Genomic DNA, 22,626 nt, shown 5'->3' with positions numbered 1-22,626 from the left:
AAAACCTAGATTGAATTGGTGTTTGATTGAATAAGGGTGTTACAGCCTAGTCAAGTTGACACAGAGAACTAACTATCACCGTCCCTGTGGCAGGAAAGGCAAACCCATACCCAGAGTACGTGTTGATTCCAGTCAAGTCTTGCTTCATCCAGAGTGGAAGGGATCCAATGTGGCCAACTTGTTACCAAGTGGCTAGTTGATTTCTTTGAGGAATGGTGGTGCCATATCAGGGCCATGGCATTGGCCTCTTAGTGGCAGGTTGGTTGGCAGTAGCTAGGTGAATCTTGGTGAGTGGGAGTCCGTGCTGGTTGGACCAGTTATAACTTTCATTCCCTGCTCTCATGGATCTCCATTCATGTACCCATTGAGTGAGCGCTGGGTTGACCAATGACGGAGACTGGCTAATGTCAACTGGCCCAGTCATTTGGTCTATTTGGCATGTGTAGTGTAGACATGGTAGATGTCTCAGATGGCCTTTAACGTGTATTGCGAAAATCTTCACACTTCATGCCCATTCCCATAGGTCATTCTGCATATCTCTTTACCATGCTTCCTTGTCCCTGATCTTCCAAACTTTATTTCTCAAGCCCCTGGACAGCTAGTCAGACCATTTGCCCCTGTGCGTGTTTCTGGTATGCTCTTACCTCAGGCTGCTTCTCTTTCCACATGCAGTGGATGTCTGGGTGCGCCGCCGAAGCTCTGCCCGCGGGAGGATCCTCCCTCACTGCTGTTCCTTGCGACGACCCAGAGAGGGTTACAGTGCAGCACGAGTCTGTTCCCAGCGTGCGTCCAGCAAGCCAACCCATCTGTGAACCAAGCTCTCCTTTTTTTCCCCTCTTCCTTCAGATGATCATAAATTGCCCCCCCCCACTCCCACGTATCCACCAAACATGGATAACCAGTGGAGAGGTACCTGTGTGGTGGGAGACATGGGGGTCTGGGCCACGTGCTTGTGTAGCTTACTTGTACGTCCTACTTGTGCCCTCTGTCTTTGCTCAAGTTCAACTGATGAGTCTGACAGAATCGAGCTCATGATAGGAAGTTCTGGCTGCATGAACACTGATGGCCGTGGTCAGGTGTTCTGTTTAATACCAGGGTTCAGTGGCATTCCAGAAGCTGTTCTGCAAAAAGTTTATAATGATCTTATGCAAATAGAATAGACCTGCTCCAGACCCCATGTGTCTACATAATTCTCCTATTTGGGCTTGCTATAAACTCCACATAATTTCCTCACGGATGCCTCTAATGCCACAGTTGTACGGCCCTTATCTGCGAAGTGGTAGGCCGGCTTGCACCATGGCCTGGACCTGCTGAAGAACTCTTTTCAACTCTGGACCCTGCTCAAAGTTGGCATCCCTTTGTGCCATCATTTACATGAGTTGAAGCAGCATTGCCAAGTATGGAAAGATGTCTCCAGAACCCATAGAGGCCCACAAGGCATTGTACTTTTTTCTTTGAGTTGGGAGGTGCAGGATGAAATCATTTGTCCTTTCTTATGGATGCCCTAGATCACTGGACCCCTAAACCTTTCACTGATGTGGCAGGCCCTAGAATCTTCTTAGGGATTATTTTCTACCCTCTAGAGTAAACATGTCTTAGCAAAGCCTCCAAAATACTTGCCACTTCTTGCCCCTCCAGTCTGATTAATATAATGTCATCAGTGTAGTGTATCAATGTGATGCTATTCAGGATGTCAGACAGTCAGGTCTCTTTGGACTATATTATATCAGAGGGCAGGAGAGAGAACACAGGTGGAGGGTAGCGGGAATAAGGCCATAGTATATACTTTTATCCATCTAAAATGAATGTAAATTTTTTCTGCTTCTCCTTGACAGGGATGGAAAAGAAAGTATTCACTAGATCAATGGCTGTAAAACATGTACCTGAGGCTGGGTTAATTACCTTTAGCAAAGATACTACATCTGGCACAGCAGTTTCAATGGGGCTACCATTTGTTGAGTTTGCAGTGGTCCTTTTTTTTTTTTTTCCTTTTCCACTGTGCCACGCGGCATGTGGGATCTGCCCCGACCAGGGATCGAACCGAGCCCCCTGCACTGGGAGTGTGGAGTCTTAACCACTGGACCTCCAGGGAAGTCCCCAGTGGTCCATTTTAATCCCCTAGGCCCTGTCTGTTTTTTGCAAAGGCCAGACTGGTGAATTTAGCAAGGATATAATGGAGACTGTCATTCCTGCCATGTTCTATTAATCACCTCTGTAGCTCTCTGTAGATCAGCTACACCACGCCCCCAAAATCTGACACAGCCACTCATTATACTTGAGTCCACCTTGCCTCTGCTGTTTAAGTGCTACCATCTGCCTCCATTATGTACGGATGCCACCATCCTTATTGCTATTAGGGAGTCTAGCTCTGTACCATCGGCTGTGGTATGCAGAGGACAGACACATGGAGCTTCTCAGTGGTGATGGTGTCCCTTACCAGAGATTTCTAATCCTTTTGGTAAAAGGGGTGTCCTTCAGGCCCTCCTGTGGAATATAGTCAGCTGTTGAATTTTCTAGCTCTTCATAGTGTATCCACTCCAGCACTCTCACTTCTCTGAGCCTTCCATAGCCATTTTAACTTTTCTACTTCTCTTAGTGTAGGCCATTTTTTTTCTCCCAATTTCCAACAGCCATCTTAGCAGTGTATTAGCACCATCTCCTGGGATCTTTGCTAGGGTCCATTATCAGAATGCTCCCATATCAATAAACTGTCACCTATCCAACCTTATACCACCCTATATCCCTTGATCTAGTCCCATAATACTGTCCTGGCTTCTGTTAGTACATGCTGGCTAGGTCCTGCAACTTCAGAACATGGAGGCTGAATCAGTCAGAGTCCAAGGAGGAGACAGAAACCACACTGTAATTTGGACAGGAAAAGTTCAATATGTAGAATAATGAAGTATAATAGGGAATTGGAGTAATAAAGGATTGGCTAGTAAAAAACAAAGAGAACTCAGAAGAGTATAGGAGTAGCAGATCTAAGGAACAGCCACTACCCCTACCTAATGCTGGGATGGAGCACCCGAGGAAGAGGCCATCCATCCCTGGGCTGAGATCCGGATCTTGCTGAGAGGATATGGTCACGGCTCGAAGGACGGCAGAAAAGTCACTGTGGTGATGAGCAGGTGGACTTGCTGCAAGTTTGCCCTGCAAACTCACCAAAATCTGCCTTCCAGGATGCCTGGGGAAGCCATGCATGGGGAGGTGTGTCACTGGAGACAGTCCACTATGAAACTTACTGAGGGGAGCGCTGGGAAATGCTGCTGGCCGCTAGGTGCTGCTGACTGTCATGCACCAGAACTGGACAGTTGGGAAGCTGCCCACGCTGCAGAAGCCAGGAGCTGGAGAAGCTGCAGGAGCCTGCCAGGAGTGACACACTAGAATTAGGAAGGAAAACCCCTTTCTCCTGCAAAGGTCCTCCATGGCCCTCTAGTGATGAAGCTTAGCATTTTGCCAACTGGCAAAGGAGAAATACTTAAAGGGCTCAGAGCCATTCTTACAGATCAGGCAGTGAAGGGTATATTTGGGGCGAAGAGGCAAAAATTGACAACGGCACAGTCCTTTTCTTCCTTTGGCAAGGCCAGCACTTCCCTGGCTAGGTGAAGTTGTGGCTTGGCCCTAGTTATTGGTTTGGTAGCCAGGAGGAGAGATGGAGTAGCCTCAGCAAGGTGTGCAAGGCAGAGGTCTCTGCATCCTCTTTAAGCAAGAGGGGGATATTAGTCTCTTCCAGGAAGGAGTGAACCACTTCTGCAGTACCAGAGGGTTCAGGGAGACCTGGGACTCCTTGGACTCAGATATCCCCATTACAGATGTCAGGGTTCCACCCCTTCCCAACCAGACCCCTGAACTTGTCATAGGAGACTTGCAGTGGACGAGAATTCAACTTTATCTGGAGCTGTGCTACGCTTATATTTAAGTCCTGGACCTGATCTTCAGCTTTTCTGCTTTCTGACTGCAGGAGATGAGAGTTTCTCCTTATATGCTACCAAGACAGTTAGTTTTCTATTGCTGCATAACAGGTGACCACAAACAGCTGTTCTAAACAACATCCACTTCGTATCATGCAATTATGCAGGTTAGGAGTCTGGGCAGGCTGGACTGGTTTCTGCTCAGGGTGTCAGGTCCGCTGTGCCATATCATAACATAATCATAGGAGTAGAGTCCCATCGAATTAACAGGTTCCATGGATTAGGGCATAGAATCTTGGAGGGCCATTTTTAGAATCCTGCCTTCTACAGTCTACCCTGTGGCCCTCAAAGATTCGCATCCCTCCTAAACGCAAATTACACTCATCCCCTTCCAATGTTCCCAAGGGCCTCATTCTATTATAGCATCAATTCAAAATCCAAAATCTCATCTAAATATCATCAGCTCAAAAGTATAAAGTTTCATCATGTAAATCAGGTGCAGATGAATCTGCTCAGTATCAGCCACTAAGTACAGCTCCTGGGCACAGTTCCTCTCCATCTAGGGACCTGTGAAACTAAAGAAATAAATTAGGGCTTCCCTGGTGGCACAGTGGTTAAGAATCCGCCTGCCAATGCAGGGGACATGGGTTCTAGCCCTGGTCCGGGAAGATCCCACGTGCCGCGGAGCACTTAAGCCCGTGCGCCACAGCTACTGAGCCTGTGCTCTAGAGCCCGCAAGCCACAACTACTGAAGCTCGCGCGCCCAGAGCCCATGCTCCGCAACAAGAGAAGCCACCACAGTGAGAAGCCACCGCAATGAGAAGCCCGCTCACTGCAACGAAGAGTAGCTCCCGCTCGCTGCAACTAGAGAAAGCCCACACGCAGCAATGAAGACCCAACACAGCCAAAAATAATAAATAAAATAAATAAATATATTAAAAAAAAAAAAGAAATAAGTTATATGCTCCCAACACACAGTGGTGGGACAGGCTTAGGACAATGGTTGTAGTCTGGTTCAGAAAGCAGGAAATGTCACCAGTCCAAAGCAGCTGTTAAATCTAGTCAAGCAAACTCTATTAGGTTTCAAGGCCTGGGAACAACTCTTCATGGCTCTTGATTCTGCCCTCTGGGCTCTTGGATCCCCCCTCTTCGTTTTTCATGGAAGATAGGACATGTTTGTAGCTAAGACCTTTTTTTTTTTTTTTAATAAATTTATTTATTTATTTATTTATTTTTGGCTGTGTTGGGTCTTCGTTTCTGTGCGAGGGCTTTCTCTAGTTGTGGCAAGCGGGGGCTACTCTTCATCGCGGTGCGCGGGCCTTTCACTACCGCGGCCTCTCTTGTTGCGGAGCACAGGCTCCAGACGCGCAGGCTCAGTAGTTGTGGCTCACGGGCCTAGTTGCTCCGCAGCATGTGGGATCTTCCCAGACCAGGGCTCGAATACGTGTCCCCTGCATTGGCAGGCAGATTCTCAACCACTGCGCCACCAGGGAAGCCCGCTGAGAACTTTTTATCAAACTGCTTCCTGCCAGTGAAATTTGGGGGACCCAAAAGCCTTCTTTCATCTTCTACTCTGTGTCTTTCTTTTCCTGTGGGTATAAATTTCTCAAGAACCTTGTGGGCTTTGCATTGATGGCACAGGGAATCACTCCATTAGACAAAAGTCTCTCCCACATGTCTTTCTGAAATAATCCCTCTTCCATATTTGGCTTCTGCTGAGAAGGCTAAGGGGCAATAACCCCTAAGCTTCCTAGAGGACCCCTGGTTTGATTGAGATCTATGTCAAATACCTTGATATAGATTGAATCGTGTCCTCTCAAAATTCATACCTTGAAATCCTAACCCCCAGTACCTCAGAATGTGATCTTATTTGGAAATAGGGTTGTTGCAGAGGCAATTAAGATGAAGTCAACCTGGAATAGGGTGGACCCTTAATCCAGTATGACTGGTGTCCTTATAACAAGGGGAAACACACACAAACACACACACACACACATACACACACACACACACACACACACACACACGGAGATGCCATGAGAAGATGGAGGTAGAGATCAGGGTGATGCTTCTACAAGCCACGGAACTCCAGAGATTGCCAGTAACCCTCCAGAAGCTAAGAGAGAGGCATGGAACAGATGATCAGTCTTCAGATGGAACCAGCCCTGTTGACACCTTGATCTTGGTTTTGTAGCCTCGGGAACTGCGAGACAATACATTTTTGTTGTTTAAGCCACCAAGTTTGTGGTACTTCATTGTGGCAACCCTAGCAAACTAATCTTGATCTCTTGTGACTGGCTTCTGGATCTTTCTGAAGCCTCGGCAAAAGGTTGTATAGCCACATACCAGGGCTTTTCTCTATGCCAGTTTTTGGCAGCCATTTCTGAATTTTAGTATCCTTTGCAATCTGGATAGGCTGAGAATTTCTCAAATCATCAAGTCCCCGTTCCTTTTAACAGTTCTTCCCTTGATTTATTTCTCTCCTCTTGTATTTTACTATCAGCAGCAAAAAGAAACCAGAAAATATAGAAACCAGAAACCTAGAAAATCTCTGCTAAATATCCACATTCCTTGCTTATAAGTTCTGTTTTCCACATAACTGCTAGATACAATTCTGCTAAGCTTTCTGCCACTATGTAACAAGAGTTACCTTCCCTTCAGTTCCAATAAAATATTCTTCACTTCCATCTGAGCCCTTACTGTCAGTGTCTTAAGTTCATCTTTCTATTAACGATCTGTTCATGGAGATTGAGGCTTTCTCTAAGGCAATTTAGGATCTCTAAATTTTCCTCATGTTCTTTTGACTTGCACTGTCTTTAATGTACATATTTCTACTAAAAGTCAGTTCAAGGCAATCTACCTTTTTAGGTATTTGTTATGACATCCTGCTTCCAAGTACCAACACGTGTTTTAGTTTTCTATTGCTACATAACAAATATCACAAATGAGGGGGACTTTCAACAACACAAGGCCCTCCGGCTTTCACACTTGCCTTCAGTTGGTGGTTAAACACCCTTGGCCATTCATTATCTTTCCCTAATGCGTCAATGGTGCTCACCGACAGCCTTCAGATTCCACTGTCTATAGAATTAGTACCTCCCCCGCCTCTCAAAAGCCTGTGATATCGCCGTCCCCCCACCCCCTGCCACCCCGGAAGTGCATTCCCTTTTACAGGGTCACCACTGATGACGGTCTGAACAGTTGTCCCACCTATCACTAGTGATGGTGTCTCCATCACCAGCTGCCTACCAAGGGTACAAAATCCCGTTTTTGACTCTGCTTCCCCTAGCCAGTCCTGGTACCAACTGTATTAGGTCAGGCTCCCAAGAATGAAAACTTGGAAAGTCTTCAAAGAAGAAGGATTGGACAGAGGTCAAGTTGGGCAGAGTGGAACTGTGATGAATTCACAATAAAGTCCTCGGCTGATCTCACAGGAGCTCAGGAGAGGGCAGCTCTTCAAAATTTCCCCCCTTGAGGCAACAGGTCCGGGTCATGATACCTCTGTGCCAACTAGTCATTGGATGTGGGCTGCCCTTGGGGAGGGGAGGAGGTGTGACTTTGGGGGAGGTGGCTGTCTTCAGCTGAGAGCAATTCCTGGAGACAGACTCCGCTGAGAGCTGTCAGCACAAACGCTCTGGAGAAGCTGGGAGAATGAGTGCCTCGACCCTGAAGAGGGGAGAATCTGGGAAGCACACCACAGGATCCACTGCAATCATTGTTTTCTCTGTCTGCTAATAGATAACACTTGTACTTCGTATTAATTTTCTATTGCTGCACAAATTACCCCCAAACTTAGTAGCTTAAAACAACAAACACGTATTATTCCATAGTTTGTTGGTCATGAATCTGAGCTCAGCTTACACAGGTGTCTCTGGCTCAGGGTCACCAAGCTACTGGCTTGGGCTAAGTCACTTCTAGACTCTACTGTACTGGAGAGCCCACTTCCAAGCTCACTCATGGGGTTGCTGGCAGGCTTCCGTTCCTGCACAAGTCCTCCATAGGCTGCCTTAAGTATTTTCATGACATGGCAGCTGGTGATTGGAGAGGTAGAGACCACGACCAAGAGTCTTTTTGTAACTAATCTTGGAAGTGACACTGCATCACTTCTGTCATATTTCATTCCTGAGAAGCAAGTTGCAAAACCAGCCCAACTAAAGGCGAGAGGATTGCACAGGGTGTGACTACCAGGAGGTGGGGACCACCCTAGAGCTGCCTGTCACAAATACTACCTGGCAAACACCAAGCTGAGCATTTTACCTGCACGGCTTTATTCAATCCTCACAGTGACCTTAAGGGAGTTGCTATTAATATCCTCCCTTGCAGATGTGGAAACAGGCGCAGAGTGGTTAGATAACTTACTCGCAGCCACAGAAGTGATGGTTAGGGGAGAAAAGATCGAGCCCTAGTTTGTCTGTGAACAAGCCTGTGTGTTTCTAACTCTTATACTGTCTCCCCTGATAACATCTTGGGAAGGTCAATGTCGTTGCAAAGATTGAAGCTGAGTAAGGGGCTACCATGCTTTAGGTGCAGGGACTGGGGGTGAGATGTACCAGTCAGACGGCTCTAAACCCAGGCAGTACCTAACCCAGGAAGTTCAGGAATAAGGTTGGGAACACAGAAGAGCAGGCCAGAAGTCTGGGTGGAGGGGAATTCTGAAATGGTGGTGTTCTTGATGAAATCAGCTGTGGACATGAGGAAACCCTCCTTCCTCTCCAAGTTCACAGCTGCTGAATAGGGATTGGAAATAGAAGTAGCAGGGTTACACATGAGCTAAAACTGTTACTTCGTTATGCCCCCACCCCCAAAGTTCTTGCATAATGGACTGTGCAAAGTTATAAGCTCTTAGTAACTGTTAGACCTAAATCTGAGGGCGTTTCCAAGTTATCTTATTGCTGTGTAACAAACCACCCCAAATCTTAGTGGTTTCTAACAAAAGTAATTTATTTCTGGTGATTCTTTGGGTTGGTTGGGCAGTTATTCTGCTGGTATTACCTGGGCTCTTAAGCATGCATTTAGTTGGAGTGTCAGCTGAACTGAAGGGTCTGCGATGGCCCCAACCACGTGCCTGGAACCTTGACAGGGACAGCTGGGACCTCTCTCTCCACGCAGTTTCTCATCAGTCAGTGGTCTCACCTGAGCTTCCTCAGTCATGTTCCAAGAGAATTAAAGGCAGAAGCTGCACAAGGCTCCAGGACTTGCAACATCATTTCCCCACATTCTATTGGTCAAAGAATTCCTAAGACCGGCCCAGATTCAAGGGAGCTGAGAATGGCCACACTTCTTACTGGGAGTTTAATGGAAGGAGGGGCAAGGACAGACTACAAAAGGGTGTGGACACAAGGAGGCGTGACTCATCGAGGATCATTGTACTGGCAGTGGGTTAGAGGCCCCATGAGATAGGACTGACTGCAGTGTGCCCAAGATTTGACCTGTCTCCACTGCAGGGCACCGGAATGAGAGATGGCTAATCTGTGCAGGAAGCTTCAGAGTTTGGACCCAGTCAGAAATAGAAACACGTAAGACTTAAAATGTTAGAAGATCCAGTTAAAACAACCCGATTCTGTATGAAATTGAATTCAGGCTGCTGCTGGAATAAAATAATACACATATACACTGCTTTAGAAAAAGATTCTTCAAACTGCAGGTAGGGCTTAGTGGGTCTTAAAATTAATTTAGTAGTTCACGATCAGCATTTAAAAAATAGAATAGAAAATATCAAAGTGCAGCACAAAGATATTTTTCTTGGATTTTTAATTCACTTGTATAAATAAACTCATAGATATGTATATTGGACAGCCAAGTAATGAGAAAATACATTTCTTACTATGGGTCACAGCCAAAGTTTGAAAGCCACTGATTTAGTATACACTGGGGTAGGGGGAATATCTACTTTATATTCATGAAAGAAGTGTGTTAACAACAGCATCTAGTCAGAGTTACAAGACGATAGAGAATAAGAATGGTAATTCTATGATTTGGGCAGTTTTGTTCCGTTCTAAGAGGTTTTAAACAAAAGGAACCTTGAACAAGATTTCCTTTCTATGTGCTTAACTCCCTCACTGGAATCCTTAGACAGAAAGAAACAGGGTGGATCCTGCGCTTGAAAGGCTCGATAGAAAATAGTTGATCCTCCAGTGGCTACAGTAATAGCTCTGAGGGCAAGCCTCACTGTTGGAGAATTATTTACTTGTTTGTTGTCAGGTTTCCTCCACTGGAACACGGGCTCCATGAGAGCAGGGACTGTGTCTTGTTCACGGCTGAACCCCCAGTGGCCAGGTCAGGGCCCAATACATGTTAGGCACTCCATAAACATTTGTGGAGTAAACAAATGAGTGCACGAATTAATGGGCATAGGGGAAGGAAAAGGAGCCTCATCCAAGTACCACATTTTATAATCATTGCTTTGCACTGAGTGTGCTCTGTAAGCGCTTTCCATCTGTCTTCTTTTTCTTCAAACTGATTCAGAACCCAATTGTGATCCTTTTTTTCAAACACTGTTTTCTAGGATATGTTCAGATTATCATTCAGCTAGACAGAGTAGTGTTACTGAAACCAATCAGCACTGAGCCAGGCAGCAGAGAATAAAAGAGAACTAATCACTCTAACTTTGGCCAGCAGCCTTGAAAACATGTTACCCTTCATAAAGAGGTCAGCAGGATTTGTGGGCTGGGCAGCCTATTATGAGGACTGTCACCTGAGGATAAGGAAGAAATGAAGTGAAGAAATACACACAATGGATATGACTACTTTCTTTTTTTTTTTTTTTTTACTGTGAACATTAGCATTAAGTTGGTTACCGTACACATCCAAAGGCCCAGCATCTCAGAAATATCATGAAGTGGCACACCTTGTACCAGAGTCTCATAAGAATAAAATAAACAATGCTACATCAAGTGGTTAAAAATACACAAAAAAGTAGTTTTAACAGTCTATAAATTTTTTATACTTAAAATCATGATTGAGTTGAAATTAAAAAGTGCATTTCAATTGCTAAAAAAATAATATTGGTATAGTTAACACAAGGGGGAAAAATCAGTACATTGAGGGATCTGACAGGATGCTGGAATACAGAGGACTTAGGGAAGCTGGGCAAGTTTGGAGACTCAGGAGGGAAGCTTGGTTCCCCCTCACTACGGTTCCCTGGGGCCAAGCAGCTCTCCTCTCCCCAGTATCTTTCCCATCTTACGAGATCCTGTCCTATTACCTGTCACCTCCCCAACTGAAAGACTCCTCTAAACTTCTTTGCAGCACGAGAGGTACCTGTCCTGCATGAGTCCAACTTCACCTTCAATTGTGTCCTCACAGAGGTAGGAGAGGGACACTGCCCTCTTCTGGACTTGACACAAGTACCCCAGCTACATGGCCTTAATCCTTATGACCTAGCAGGCAGAACAGGGACCAAGCAGCTTCTGTTTTGTCAAACTCCTTTGGACAAATGTTCAACATTCAACAACAAGCTTTGTAAACCTAACGCTGAACAGTTCCTGGCAAGCAAACTGGATTTTTTCTTTAAGAAATGAGGAAAAGTGCAAGTGATTTCAGTACTGTTGGGGAAAACAAAAATAAAGATAAACAAGTTACACCTGGCCCCCTGTTACCTAAACCAATCACAGCTTCAGTTTTGTTTTTCGCCGAGTGCTGGGGTTACAAGTGGATGCCTCTATCTGTCTGTATCGCTCAGGGTCAGACTTGGCTGGGGAAAAAGGGCCAAGGAGGTATCTGTTCGCAAGGCCATTCCAGGTGCAAATGCCTCCTGGCTCTACGGGCTAAATAGTTTGGGTCTGGTGTTTCCTCTTAGTTGATTACTGACCTGCTTCTTGTGAGGAAGGTGCTGCTATGAGCACAAACAAAACTTGCGGTCAGAGAGCTGGTGAGGGTCAGGAGCCCTAAGACAAGAAACTGACACAGAGGGAGCACAAACTGAATTCTAACCGGGAGGAGTGACTGCTGCAGGGGACTCCCCACGGGTCAGGACACAGGGCTGACCCCGCTGACTTGGTCCCTGCTGTAACAGACATCTGCTTGGAGCAGAGAAGGTAAGAAGCACTTCCTCATTCACACTCCAGAGTTACCCCTGCCACTCTTGTCCTTCTCAGAGATGTAATGGCCCTGCGCTGGTGGTGGGATTTGGGAGAAAAGAAGTAAGGAGGGTGGCCTTCCTGCTCTGCATTTAGCACACAACGGATCCCCCATGGGAAGGTTCTGGCTTTCAATCTCTGGCACCAATATGTAAAAAGGCTAATTCAGATGCCTGACCCACAAGGACCTCTGACCCACATATCAACCTTTGATTCCATCATGAAGGCTGAGCACTTAGTAATAAGGGAAAATGTCTTAAAAACCAAGATCTATAAATAAATATTGAGCCTAGAGAGAATATTCTATAAGAGACTTAAAAGCGGGATCTTTCTTTAGAAGGTGAGAATAATGAAGCTAAAGTATTTTGTTGCTCCCTTGTGGACAAAGCCAGTACTGCTGGTGGAGCAGAATCACACTGCCCATGTCAAGAGGAAGATGCATATTCAAACTTATGGAAGATTGAGAAGAATTCACCTGATTTTCAGAGGCTGCATATATATGGTTGGGGATACAACTTCAGCAGTAAACACCAAAACTATGTCACACAGTTTTTCTTTTTTACTTTTGGAACAAGTCTAATGAGTTGAATAATGAAGCATAGAAAAGATATTTCTAGGATAGGCTAGAGATTCTAAAAGAACAAAATATTTCCCACCAACTTTTGAATGCAATTAAACGCAGCCTCAAGACCTATGCAGAATGTGAGTTGGTGTCTCCGGCCTTGTGAGCACACGGTCCCTTTTCACCTGTTAAAGGCAGGTAAGAAGGAAGCCGCGTTTGTTCAGAGGAGCTGGATATTTAGAAACAACTTGATTCTTTGGCACATCCGCTATAGAGACAGGCTCTTTGGTTGATCAAAACCAACAACGCAAGTTCCAGATTTCCTTCCAAAGTTAAGCAAAATTCAGCTCCTACCCCTTCTTGCCCCATCCCCAAAATCATTTTCAAGTAATTTGTAACATCCCTGATCTCACCAGGGAAGCTCAAATAGTGTGAAACTAGAAAGTGGAGGAGACACTTCTTAGGGGCAAAGGCCCTTTGATACTTGTGCCAAACGTCTCCTACATACAAAGACATGAAACAAGCCAACAGTCTGTCTCAGGGATGCGGCTCCTCAGGTGTGAGCACCCCCCCCCTCCTCCCCCACTCCCCGCACGGCTCCCACTGCTGTACTGCCTGAGATTCCCAGGAGAAAAGCCACAGATTCAAAGTGGTTACTTTAGGTAGCCAGTTACTACCTAAAAGAGGCAAACTTCTAGGTTTGGGGGCTGTCAAGGCATACTAAAGCAAAAAGATTTCAAACAACAAGAAACTCTTGTTACTTATTTCTGTAGAAATCTACTTTTTGCATTTTGTAAACGAGTATTCCCATTCCAAACAGCCAGTGACATCTTCAAATGTCTTGAATTTATTCATTATCAAACATAAGCATTCTCACAATATTACACTGTCCCACCAATAACATACCGTCGCCAGATAAAAGGAACAAGAATTTATTAACAGCTGCCTTCTTAGACTCCCACTTCATGTGGTTGTTTGTTAGCCTTGAAAACCTGAGTATTAGTATTATTAACTTTAAGGAAAGAGGCATGACGTTTTAAGTCAGAAAGGAAAAATTTCGACTAAGGCCAAAGGGCTCAACTCAATAGCTTTCATTCACTTAAAAAAAAAAGCAATCTAATTTCCTCATTTTAATGAGTTCTATTTGTTTTCAGTTTTGGAGGAGAACTGAAAGGGAGCAAGAGACCTGTACACAGCACAAGCTGCAGTTCTGACTCTGAAAGATGAGCCAATTGCTACAATGTTTCATCAATAAGGTGCTCATGTCACATGGAGAACACACTGAAACCTCCTTTTTATTACATCCTTCATATACTACGTATCAACAATATTTTAAAGATTAATTAGATGTGAACAAGTAGAAGAGAAAGTAACTGGAAGTTTTTGAGGGACAGAAGGATGAGAGAGGCAGATCAAACATCAGTAAAGGACTTCTGATAAACCCAGAGAGCAATTTTAAATTAATTTGACTAAAATAACATTATGGGTACAACCTGGCACAATGTTTCTGGAAGAGAGAGAGCATATCAGAATAGGGCATAGCAAGAGCAGCACTCAAGATCCCTTAACCAGAAAGGGGAGGCATTCGGGAAGACTAAGGTGAGAAAAAGATGTGCAAAAGAGATACTCAATGACCTTTAATTTGAAAGAAACATCTACTTTCTGGTGAAAGAAAGGAACATGAGGAGTTCAGATAAGGATAAAACCTTTCATCACTAGAGATGTAATACGTGACGAAATAAGATATAAATAAAAGTTTAAAATGTAATCTAAAGGCGACATGGGGGAACAAAACAGAAATACATAAAAAATTCACATCCAAGGTTTTAGAGCTAGTTTGTAGAGACAAATCAATTGGAATAAGAGTGAGTTCCAATACTCATGGAGGATGAATAATCAGAGGTAGGATTTAGATCAGGAAAAGAATGTTCCATGATGCTGGCTTTTTGAAGGCACTCAAGAACAGAGTGAGAGAGACTGAAGCTGCAGTGAGATAATACAGGATTAGTGAGAGCGCTACGCTCACTAATCTGTCATAAGGAAATAAAAACCACTCCAGGAACATTATGACAATACATATATTATCAAGTTATACACAGAGTCTAACAAGGTAGAAATCCACTTTGTAAGTAGTTTCTTACAACAATATAGCTTCTACTTAGGGAATGAGAAAGAGAAGTTTGTTTTCCCGATATGCAATTCTGCAAAATAGTTTAATGAAAAATTTGATAAGTGGTACATTATCTAGTTCTTTCAACAAATTTACTGAGGCTAAAGCTTCAAAGCTGGGACAACCAAGGAGTTTGATTTTCCTTTGAATCTTGCAAAACCTATCCTCTAAGACAAAAAGATCTGATCACAAAGTCTATAAAAAGTCTAGAGAGTATAAAAGTACAGAACTATGAAAGTAGATATATTGATGGCAACTTTTATGGCTTCCATAGAAAGTGTAGAGAGTATCTCTGGTTTGCTTTATCGAGGTAGTGTCCAGGGTTGGAAGGTCATTGTTATTTGTTATAAACACTACAGATGACAAAAGCAGGTTAGCTAGGGTGTTGCTAGTACATAATAATGCCAGTATCTCTAGTGGCTAATGACCTTTCATTCCTGAAAAAAAATGATCTTTTGGGAAATCTCCTATCTTGGTTTAGGCAAAGGAAAATTAAAACCCAATATTTACGTGCTCAATTTTATAGCCTGAAGAATTCCAAGTGAGTTGATTTTTGTAATGGGAGATAGTTGATAAAATTCTTAAATGTAACTTATCCCTTTTCCATCAAATACTTCCCATACAGTCTGGAACAGCATCGAAATGTTCATCATGTGGATCAGCGATGTGATAAAAGTTGTCTCTTCTATGCAGTAGCTCAAACAGATGGGTTTCTCTAACTTTAGTTTTCTTTTCTCTCTCTCTCTTTTTTTTTTAAACATTAAAACCCCACCTACCATTCTGTGTTTCACTAACGGAAATCTTCAAGATGTGGTAAATATATATACACATCTGCAATGGATTTCTATTTCTGCTTGATTTTCTTAAAATTTAAAACTTCCAGTGAAATAAAAATTAAGCTAAACAAGCATATCCATTCAAAAAAACATAAAGAGTGAAAAAAATTTCAAGAAGTAGAAAATTAAAAGTTTACAAGTATCTCTTCAGAGTATTTTGCCACCAGTTAGTATACAAGGGGCAATCAAATCATAGGGAGGGAGCATTCTAACCACAATGAAAAGGTACTTCCAACCAATGTAGTTTTAAAAAAGATGGTACAACTATGGTAATGTCCATGCTCAGTCATTAATTTAGAACAGTTAATGTAAAAATGGTAGACTGTAAAAGTATACGTAACTGATTTGCAAAGGTTACTTTGAACTACTGTAGTAAAGTTTTATGTGGAGACTTCCCTGCTTGCTAAAAATAAGAATCAAATCACAAATATACATGGAAAGGAAGCCACATGCTTTTAAACTGTTCATCTTAGTTTCTTCACTCAAATGTAAAATCTGACTCAGTATGAGCCTGCCCCACTCAATCTGAGAAAGCAACAAGCAGCCTTTCATTAAGGCTAAGGAAGAGTTTATATTTGAATGATAAATCTATGAGAAAAGAATAAAAAAGTGCAAAAAATATTTAAAAAGCAATAGCAACTCAAGCTGGGAATTTTCAAGTAAGTCTTAACTCTAGCAACGATACAAGCCTTTGAAGACAGTAAAATTAAGTCATGAGAAACAGCCTCAATTTGGTATCTATATAATGCTGAAATGTGGCCTTTGTTGTCTTTAAAATTTAAGTACAGATAAGGGCTGAGAACTCAAACTCCTCCATAGTTCTTTTTTTCATAAACAGATAACAAGTAGGTAATAAGTTTTGAAGAAGTCACAGGGTGCTGTACTATATAGGTGGGAGGGAACACACCATACAATGCAACTTTTATTTTAGTAGAGGACCCCAATCAAAATTTTAACCCTGAGTTTGAGTCTTAAGCGTGTTAAACCTGATGCGCATATATGTTTAAGGCTTAATTCTGCAGTTCTTCTATTCAGAAGCATTAATGTTATGAATATTCTTAATGCATTTCATTAGGCATATGTAACATGACACTGATGAGGAGTTATTATATTCCGAGCAGTTTTCCCGAAGACCACAAACCCCAAATCAGGGAAGGTATGCTTATCTAGGGAAAAAAAAATTGGAAGTTTCCAGATTGTTCCACAGTACATTTCACTAAGAACTGTATTGTGTGACAATGCTGATATTTTAAAGAGATAATCCTTTCTTTGCTTCTGTTAAGGGTGGTGGTGATTATTTGCTTAATATTGGTTTTCCTATGTAGATATTGTTTTTTCCTATGTAGATATTTTCTTATGGCTATATTCACTTGAATGAAAAATCAAATATGACTACCTGAATTTTCCAGTGTGTAATTATAGTACACCTCATAAAATGGTGGAGTCAATGGTCTCAAGTCTAGAATTCAGAACTGCTGCCCAATATTGTAAATTTATTTAGAACAAAATAAGGTATAACCAATTAACTAAGCTGTAATTTACATCTTAAACATCATTTTAATATTACAAGCTTGGACATGAAATAATGGTATGTCCACACAAAGGTGTATATCCACAACCTTGTCATGGAATGCCAAGGAGACTGTGTAAATAAGGGGAGGCAGCCACTAAAGACGTAACAGTCATAAATAAGGAATTAACTTTTCTTATTGGTTTGGGTACTTGAGTGTTCAAAGAATGTACACAAATATTTAAAACCACATTCCTTAGAAGTTAAAACCAAAAACAGGAAAAGTATGTCTTGAGATACTTTTCCGTCTCATTCCCAAATTTTCCTATGCTCATTATAGAAGACAAAGGCAGTAATCAGAAGGAACAAATCTGGAAATATTAAACCAAAAAGCTAACAGAGAATGCGATATTTTAAAAATAGGGACTTAACCTCAATGGAAAGAGTTCCAGTTTTCCTACCACGGAGCTAATCAGCCAGAAAAGTGCTGTAAGTCTATCTGCACACTTAATATTAAAAATAAAAAATAAATAAAAGTCAGGGTTCTGATTCAGGCAAAGATTTAAAACCTTGAGGAAAGAAAAATGAAGACATTTCAAGATTAAAAAAATGAGAGAGAGAGAGAGAGAAAGAAAGAAAGTAGACCTCGCTTTGAAACTCAGTTCGCTGAGATGAAAAATTACAAAATTTTTAGCTACACTGAGTCCGGATAAATGTGATCAGTTAAATATAACCAATCTGTTAGCCCTTCTGTTCAGCCTTTCTTATAATGAGCTCCTGATTGACCATGCTCTTTAGAAGTTACCCAAACTCTTTCAAACCTGCCCCATTTGCGGCTCTCCTTATCCAAGAAGGCTGCTATCACATCATCACTTGCAGAGGACAGGGCAGCAAAACGTCGTTTTCTCTCTCTCACCACAATTTAAACTGTGTTAGAATAGCTCGAAGTTGTGACTACATCCATGGATAGAAGAGACATTTTAAAAGTCATAACCAATTTGTGTTCTTATCCAAATTTCTCAGCCACTATCAGCAACATCATGTTTGTGATTTTAGTGTACTATTTTATCTTTTTGTAACAATTCTAGAAAAATAAAGCAACCTTAAAGTGAGCAGTGTATTAGGAAACTTCCATTTGTCGTCCCACAGAGGCTGAACCTGAACACGTTTCTGGGGGAAGCGAGACGTGACTGAGAGGAAACAGCCTCCGTCACCTCCTCCTCTTGACGGTGAACAGCTTTACTCAGATTTTCAAAACAGGCCAGCTTCAGGTGACCTCCCTGGAAAAGGCTCAACCCTCTGCAAATCATTCCATTCAACGTACTAACTGAACCAAACGAAACATGGAGGACACAGCATGTCCACGAGCCTAACAGGCCCCCGAGTGTTAAGCAGAGATTAAAAAACTACCAAGTACTTATGCCAAATTCCGAAAGCAAAACCTCGTTTTTGCAATAACCTGGTCTGGAGACCCTTTCAGATACATCTAGTCTCTGAAGCACCTTTGAGTTGTACGGATGTAAGAATAACTTTGAGCTATAGAAGTTATATGCATCTTTAAGAATCACATTTTGATGATTATAAAAATTTTTTCTATTTTACAACATAGGTCCAGCTACACTGAAAAAATTACACTGCTTATTGAAATACATTTCATTTTAGAAACAGACTACTAAAGAAGTCTATACAAAAACTCTAAAATAATTTCTGTAGTAAAATAAAGAGTGCATTAGGAGAGCTACACAAAGAAGAAAATTTCCGTCTTTCTCTATAATGCTTGATATACTGTGAAACATGGCTAGCTCAACTCTGAAGCCAGCACCAAAAGCTGAAAAGAATTTGTTACGATACACAGTGATACAATTAATGCTCTGGATTAATGTCACAGCCTTCCCGATTAGTACAAAGGAAACCAGGCCTGTCCCCTCTTTGAGGAGAAGTCCAGGATATAAAAGCAAGCATACCTCATCAGCTGATATGAAATTATAAAATTCCACAAGTCTGAGTATTTGAAATTTATAAAAGTCACCAGAAAATGCAAGCAAATTGGGCTTTAGTTCGGTGGTTCCCTGGTTCGACAGTTCCCTCCGTGAGCTCAAGGTCTTCTTGTCCACTCCCTCGGATGTGCTGATTCACCAAGACCATGACAAAGCTCTTGGTGGAGGCTGAGGAGAGTCTGACAGCTACAGAAATGCTCACCAACCCCCTCTCTGCAAACTCACACCGGGGCACGGAACTCGTGGAGAACACATTTAAGGAGATGGATGTTAGTGATGCTGGGCTGAACTGTTCTTCTCTGCCAGGTGCCGCAGAAAGGTGTCCTCACCCTGGCCCCTGTTATTTAAAGGCTCGCTCTTAAAGAGAGCTGGAGGTGGGGGGAGGTGAGGGACTGGGGGGATAGGAAGGTGGTGCGGGTGGTGAGGGTGCGCGTGGATGTGAAGGTGCGAGAAGGGGTGGGGCATGGGCCGAGGGGTTAGCGTGCTGACGGGGTTCATACTGATGGGAGGGGCGGGGGTCGTGGGGGTGCTCCCCACAGAAGGAATCGGGGTGGCCGGGGAGGTTGTGAGTGGGATCTGGACAGCAGGCGGCACGTTCACGGGGCTGGTCACCCGAAAGCACTTCTCCTTGTGGGCCTTAAGCATGTTGGAGAAGCGGAACCGCTGGCCGCACACATCACACGGATAGGGCTTCTCGCCTGTATGAGTTCTGCGGTGCCTCTTCATGTTGGGGCGGCTGGTGAAGCTTTTGCCACAGATTTCACAGATAAAGGGTTTCTCTCCTGAGACGAACACAGACACAAAAACAGGATTAACACACTAGGCGGCAAGTATGCGCTCCGGCTATTCCTCATATTAAAAAAGGAGGTTACCACTCCTCTCCCTTATGGCATATTATATTCTAATAGTCATAAAAGAGTTCCCCAAAGTTGGGACTTAACAAAAAAAGAGCAGATACAACTAAAACTTACTTACAGCCTACCATCTGGGCTTGGTTAAAAGAAAAAAAAAGGCTTCTACAGTAGTAATCTTCCACATCCTACAGGAAGGAGTGTTCAAACGGCTTTCCTGTGTTCCAGGGAACCAAGCCCACAGATGAATCTCTGCCTCTACGCATAGGCGAGCTGATCTGTGAGCAATTTCTGACATTCCAACCCAGAGTAGGACTTTGCTGAAAATGTCTTGTGGAGTAAATAAGTCTCCGCACGTCTACTGGAACATAATCCTTAGAATGCGGCTTACACTTTTGCTATTTGGGGAAATTCTGGACTGATTCACCCTACCACACAGATTTTGCACCACAGTGTTTCTCTGCAGGCGGTTCTCCATTACGTGGGACTGTCTGCACACCTGAAGAGCGCTCAGTGGTCCTGGCGCCAGACGACTATACGCCCCCAAGAAATTCTGACCATCAAGAATGTCCCCACACCATTTCCAAATGCCCATGGGTGTGGGGAGGGTTGAGCGGCAGGCTACCATTCTTGGTGGAGAACCACTGGGACAATGAGCCAAAAAGGAAACAAAACCCCTTCGTTCTAAGGGCACTTAGGGAGGAAATTAGGTTTGGGTTCTAAGGGCTTAATTTTTAAACTTCCTAACTTTCCTTTGGACTTACTGCTTAGTTCTATGCTATGTCTGCCTGCCTCTCTCCCCAGGCCATAGGGAGAAACAAAATGATGTTTGAACACACATGTCCATGATCACTTCATCCAGAATGCTGTGGCACGGCGTGGAATACCTGTCTACATGCGCTTCAGTGACCATGTGCTTGTATTTATCATTTCCTTCACCAATGCTCAGTGTATGTAGCTTGTATCTCTACCGTAGCTCCTGCTACAAGAGTTTGCTCTCACTTCAATTATTACTCCCTTTGTTTCTAACAGGTGTCCTTATTCTACTCTGTATAAATAAGAGCTATTGTGTATGGAGTCTTACTGTGTGCTTGGCACTGTTCTAATCACTTGACACCTTATTAACCTTTGGTGATCCTCACAGCCTTATGAGGTAGGTACGCTATTACCCCTATTTTACTGATGAGGAAATTAAGAAACTTGCTGGAGGTTCTATAGCCAGTGGAGAGGCAGGATTTAAAACTCTGCAGTCTGGCGCCAGACACGTAAAACAATGGCGCGTTACACCTCAACGTTTTGTGCATTCCTGAACACACAAAGGAATGTTATTTTCTTACTGTTTTCCTCCACTTTGGGACTCCTTCTAACACTACGAGCAAACTCCTCTTTATCCATATTGTAGTCCTTATTTCTTCTCTCTGCCTTTGAAAACTGACATCTCCTGTTGCCTCCTTCCATGGAAGCCAGACTTTTCCTCACTTCCCATGAGAGACTGAATTGAACCGTCAGGAGGGATCAGTTTTCTCCATAGTTACAAGTACTATTTGCTGACTATAATATTTCTTTTACCTTCCTACCTTTCATTATTCAATCACTGCCACTGCTAGGCTCTTCACTGTGATTCATATTCATCTTTCTAGATAAATTCTCTACTGGCTTGTGTTCCTTCTTTTTAATCCATCTCCTCCAATTAAAAACTTCAAATTCGGGCTTCCCTGGTGGCGCAGTGGTTGAGAATCTGCCTGCCAATGCAGGGGACACGGGTTCGAGCCCTGGTCTGGGAAGATCCCATATGCCGCGGAGCGACTAGGCCCCTGAGCCACAACTACTGAGCCTGCGCGTCTGGAGTCTGTGCTCCGCAACAAGAGAGGCCGCGATAATGAGAGGCCCGCGCACCGCGATGAAGAGTGGCCCCCGCTTGCCACAACTAGAGAAAGCCCTCGCACAGAAACGAAGACCCAACACAGCCATAAATAATAAATAATAATTTAAAAAAAAAAGGAAAAAAAACCTTCAAGTTCTATGTTAAATGGAATTGATTAAATCAGTTGTGGTATACCCATCTAATGGAGAGTGCCATTAAAAACAATATTATAAAAGTATAGAAATGTAGTTATTAACATGAAAATCTATAATCTATTATCTATAGCCTATTAAGTAAAACAAGCAAGTTATGAACACATATGCATGGTATTATCCATTTTTAATGAAAAATATGTGTAGGAAAATATGATAAGAAATACAACAAATGTTACCAGTGATCATCTCTAGATAATGGGATTATGAGTGACATTTTACTTTATTTTTTATGCTTATATGTACTTCCTATTTTCTAAAATAAACATGATTTACTTGTATAATAAAATGTTTTAAAAGCACACCTGTTTGATAACCTATCAATCCCCTTGACCCCTTCCTCCTTGACTCTCCAGAGTTAACAGTCTTCATTCCTAACAGCCATGCGGAACCAGAGCCAAAGGACCTAATTTCAATTATTAGTCTAATACAAGCAAACATTCTCCACTTAATTCACTAATCACTTTTTAGGTTCACTAGGCACTTTATTCATTGACAGTTTACTTAATATATGGACATGTAACTTTCTGTTATGTGCTCAAACCTGGATTCAGTCCTGGATCTCTCTCATCATCTATCTCTCATTTGTAGTCTTCTAGGCTATAATGATTTGCTGCAGAAAGACTAAAAACTAT

At 42.9% G+C, this 22,626-nt stretch overlaps 1 protein-coding gene across 1 annotated transcript in view; it reads right to left on the bottom strand.

The window, feature by feature from the left end:
* Positions 1-10,651: 10,651 nt before the first annotated feature.
* Positions 10,652-22,626, bottom strand: part of ZNF652 (zinc finger protein 652) — a 69,632-nt gene continuing 57,657 nt past the window's right edge. Inside the window, exon 7 of the mRNA XM_059906871.1 lies at positions 10,652-19,846. Coding sequence (XP_059762854.1) covers positions 19,335-19,846 — 512 coding nt within the window. The 3' untranslated portion in view covers positions 10,652-19,334. The remainder of the gene's footprint in view (positions 19,847-22,626) is intronic.

Source organism: Balaenoptera ricei, chromosome 20, assembly GCF_028023285.1.
Source record: "Balaenoptera ricei isolate mBalRic1 chromosome 20, mBalRic1.hap2, whole genome shotgun sequence".
NCBI lineage: Eukaryota > Metazoa > Chordata > Mammalia > Artiodactyla > Balaenopteridae > Balaenoptera > Balaenoptera ricei.
The sequence above is the reverse complement of the archived record's forward strand: the minus strand, read 5'-3'. Positions and strand labels throughout refer to the sequence as shown.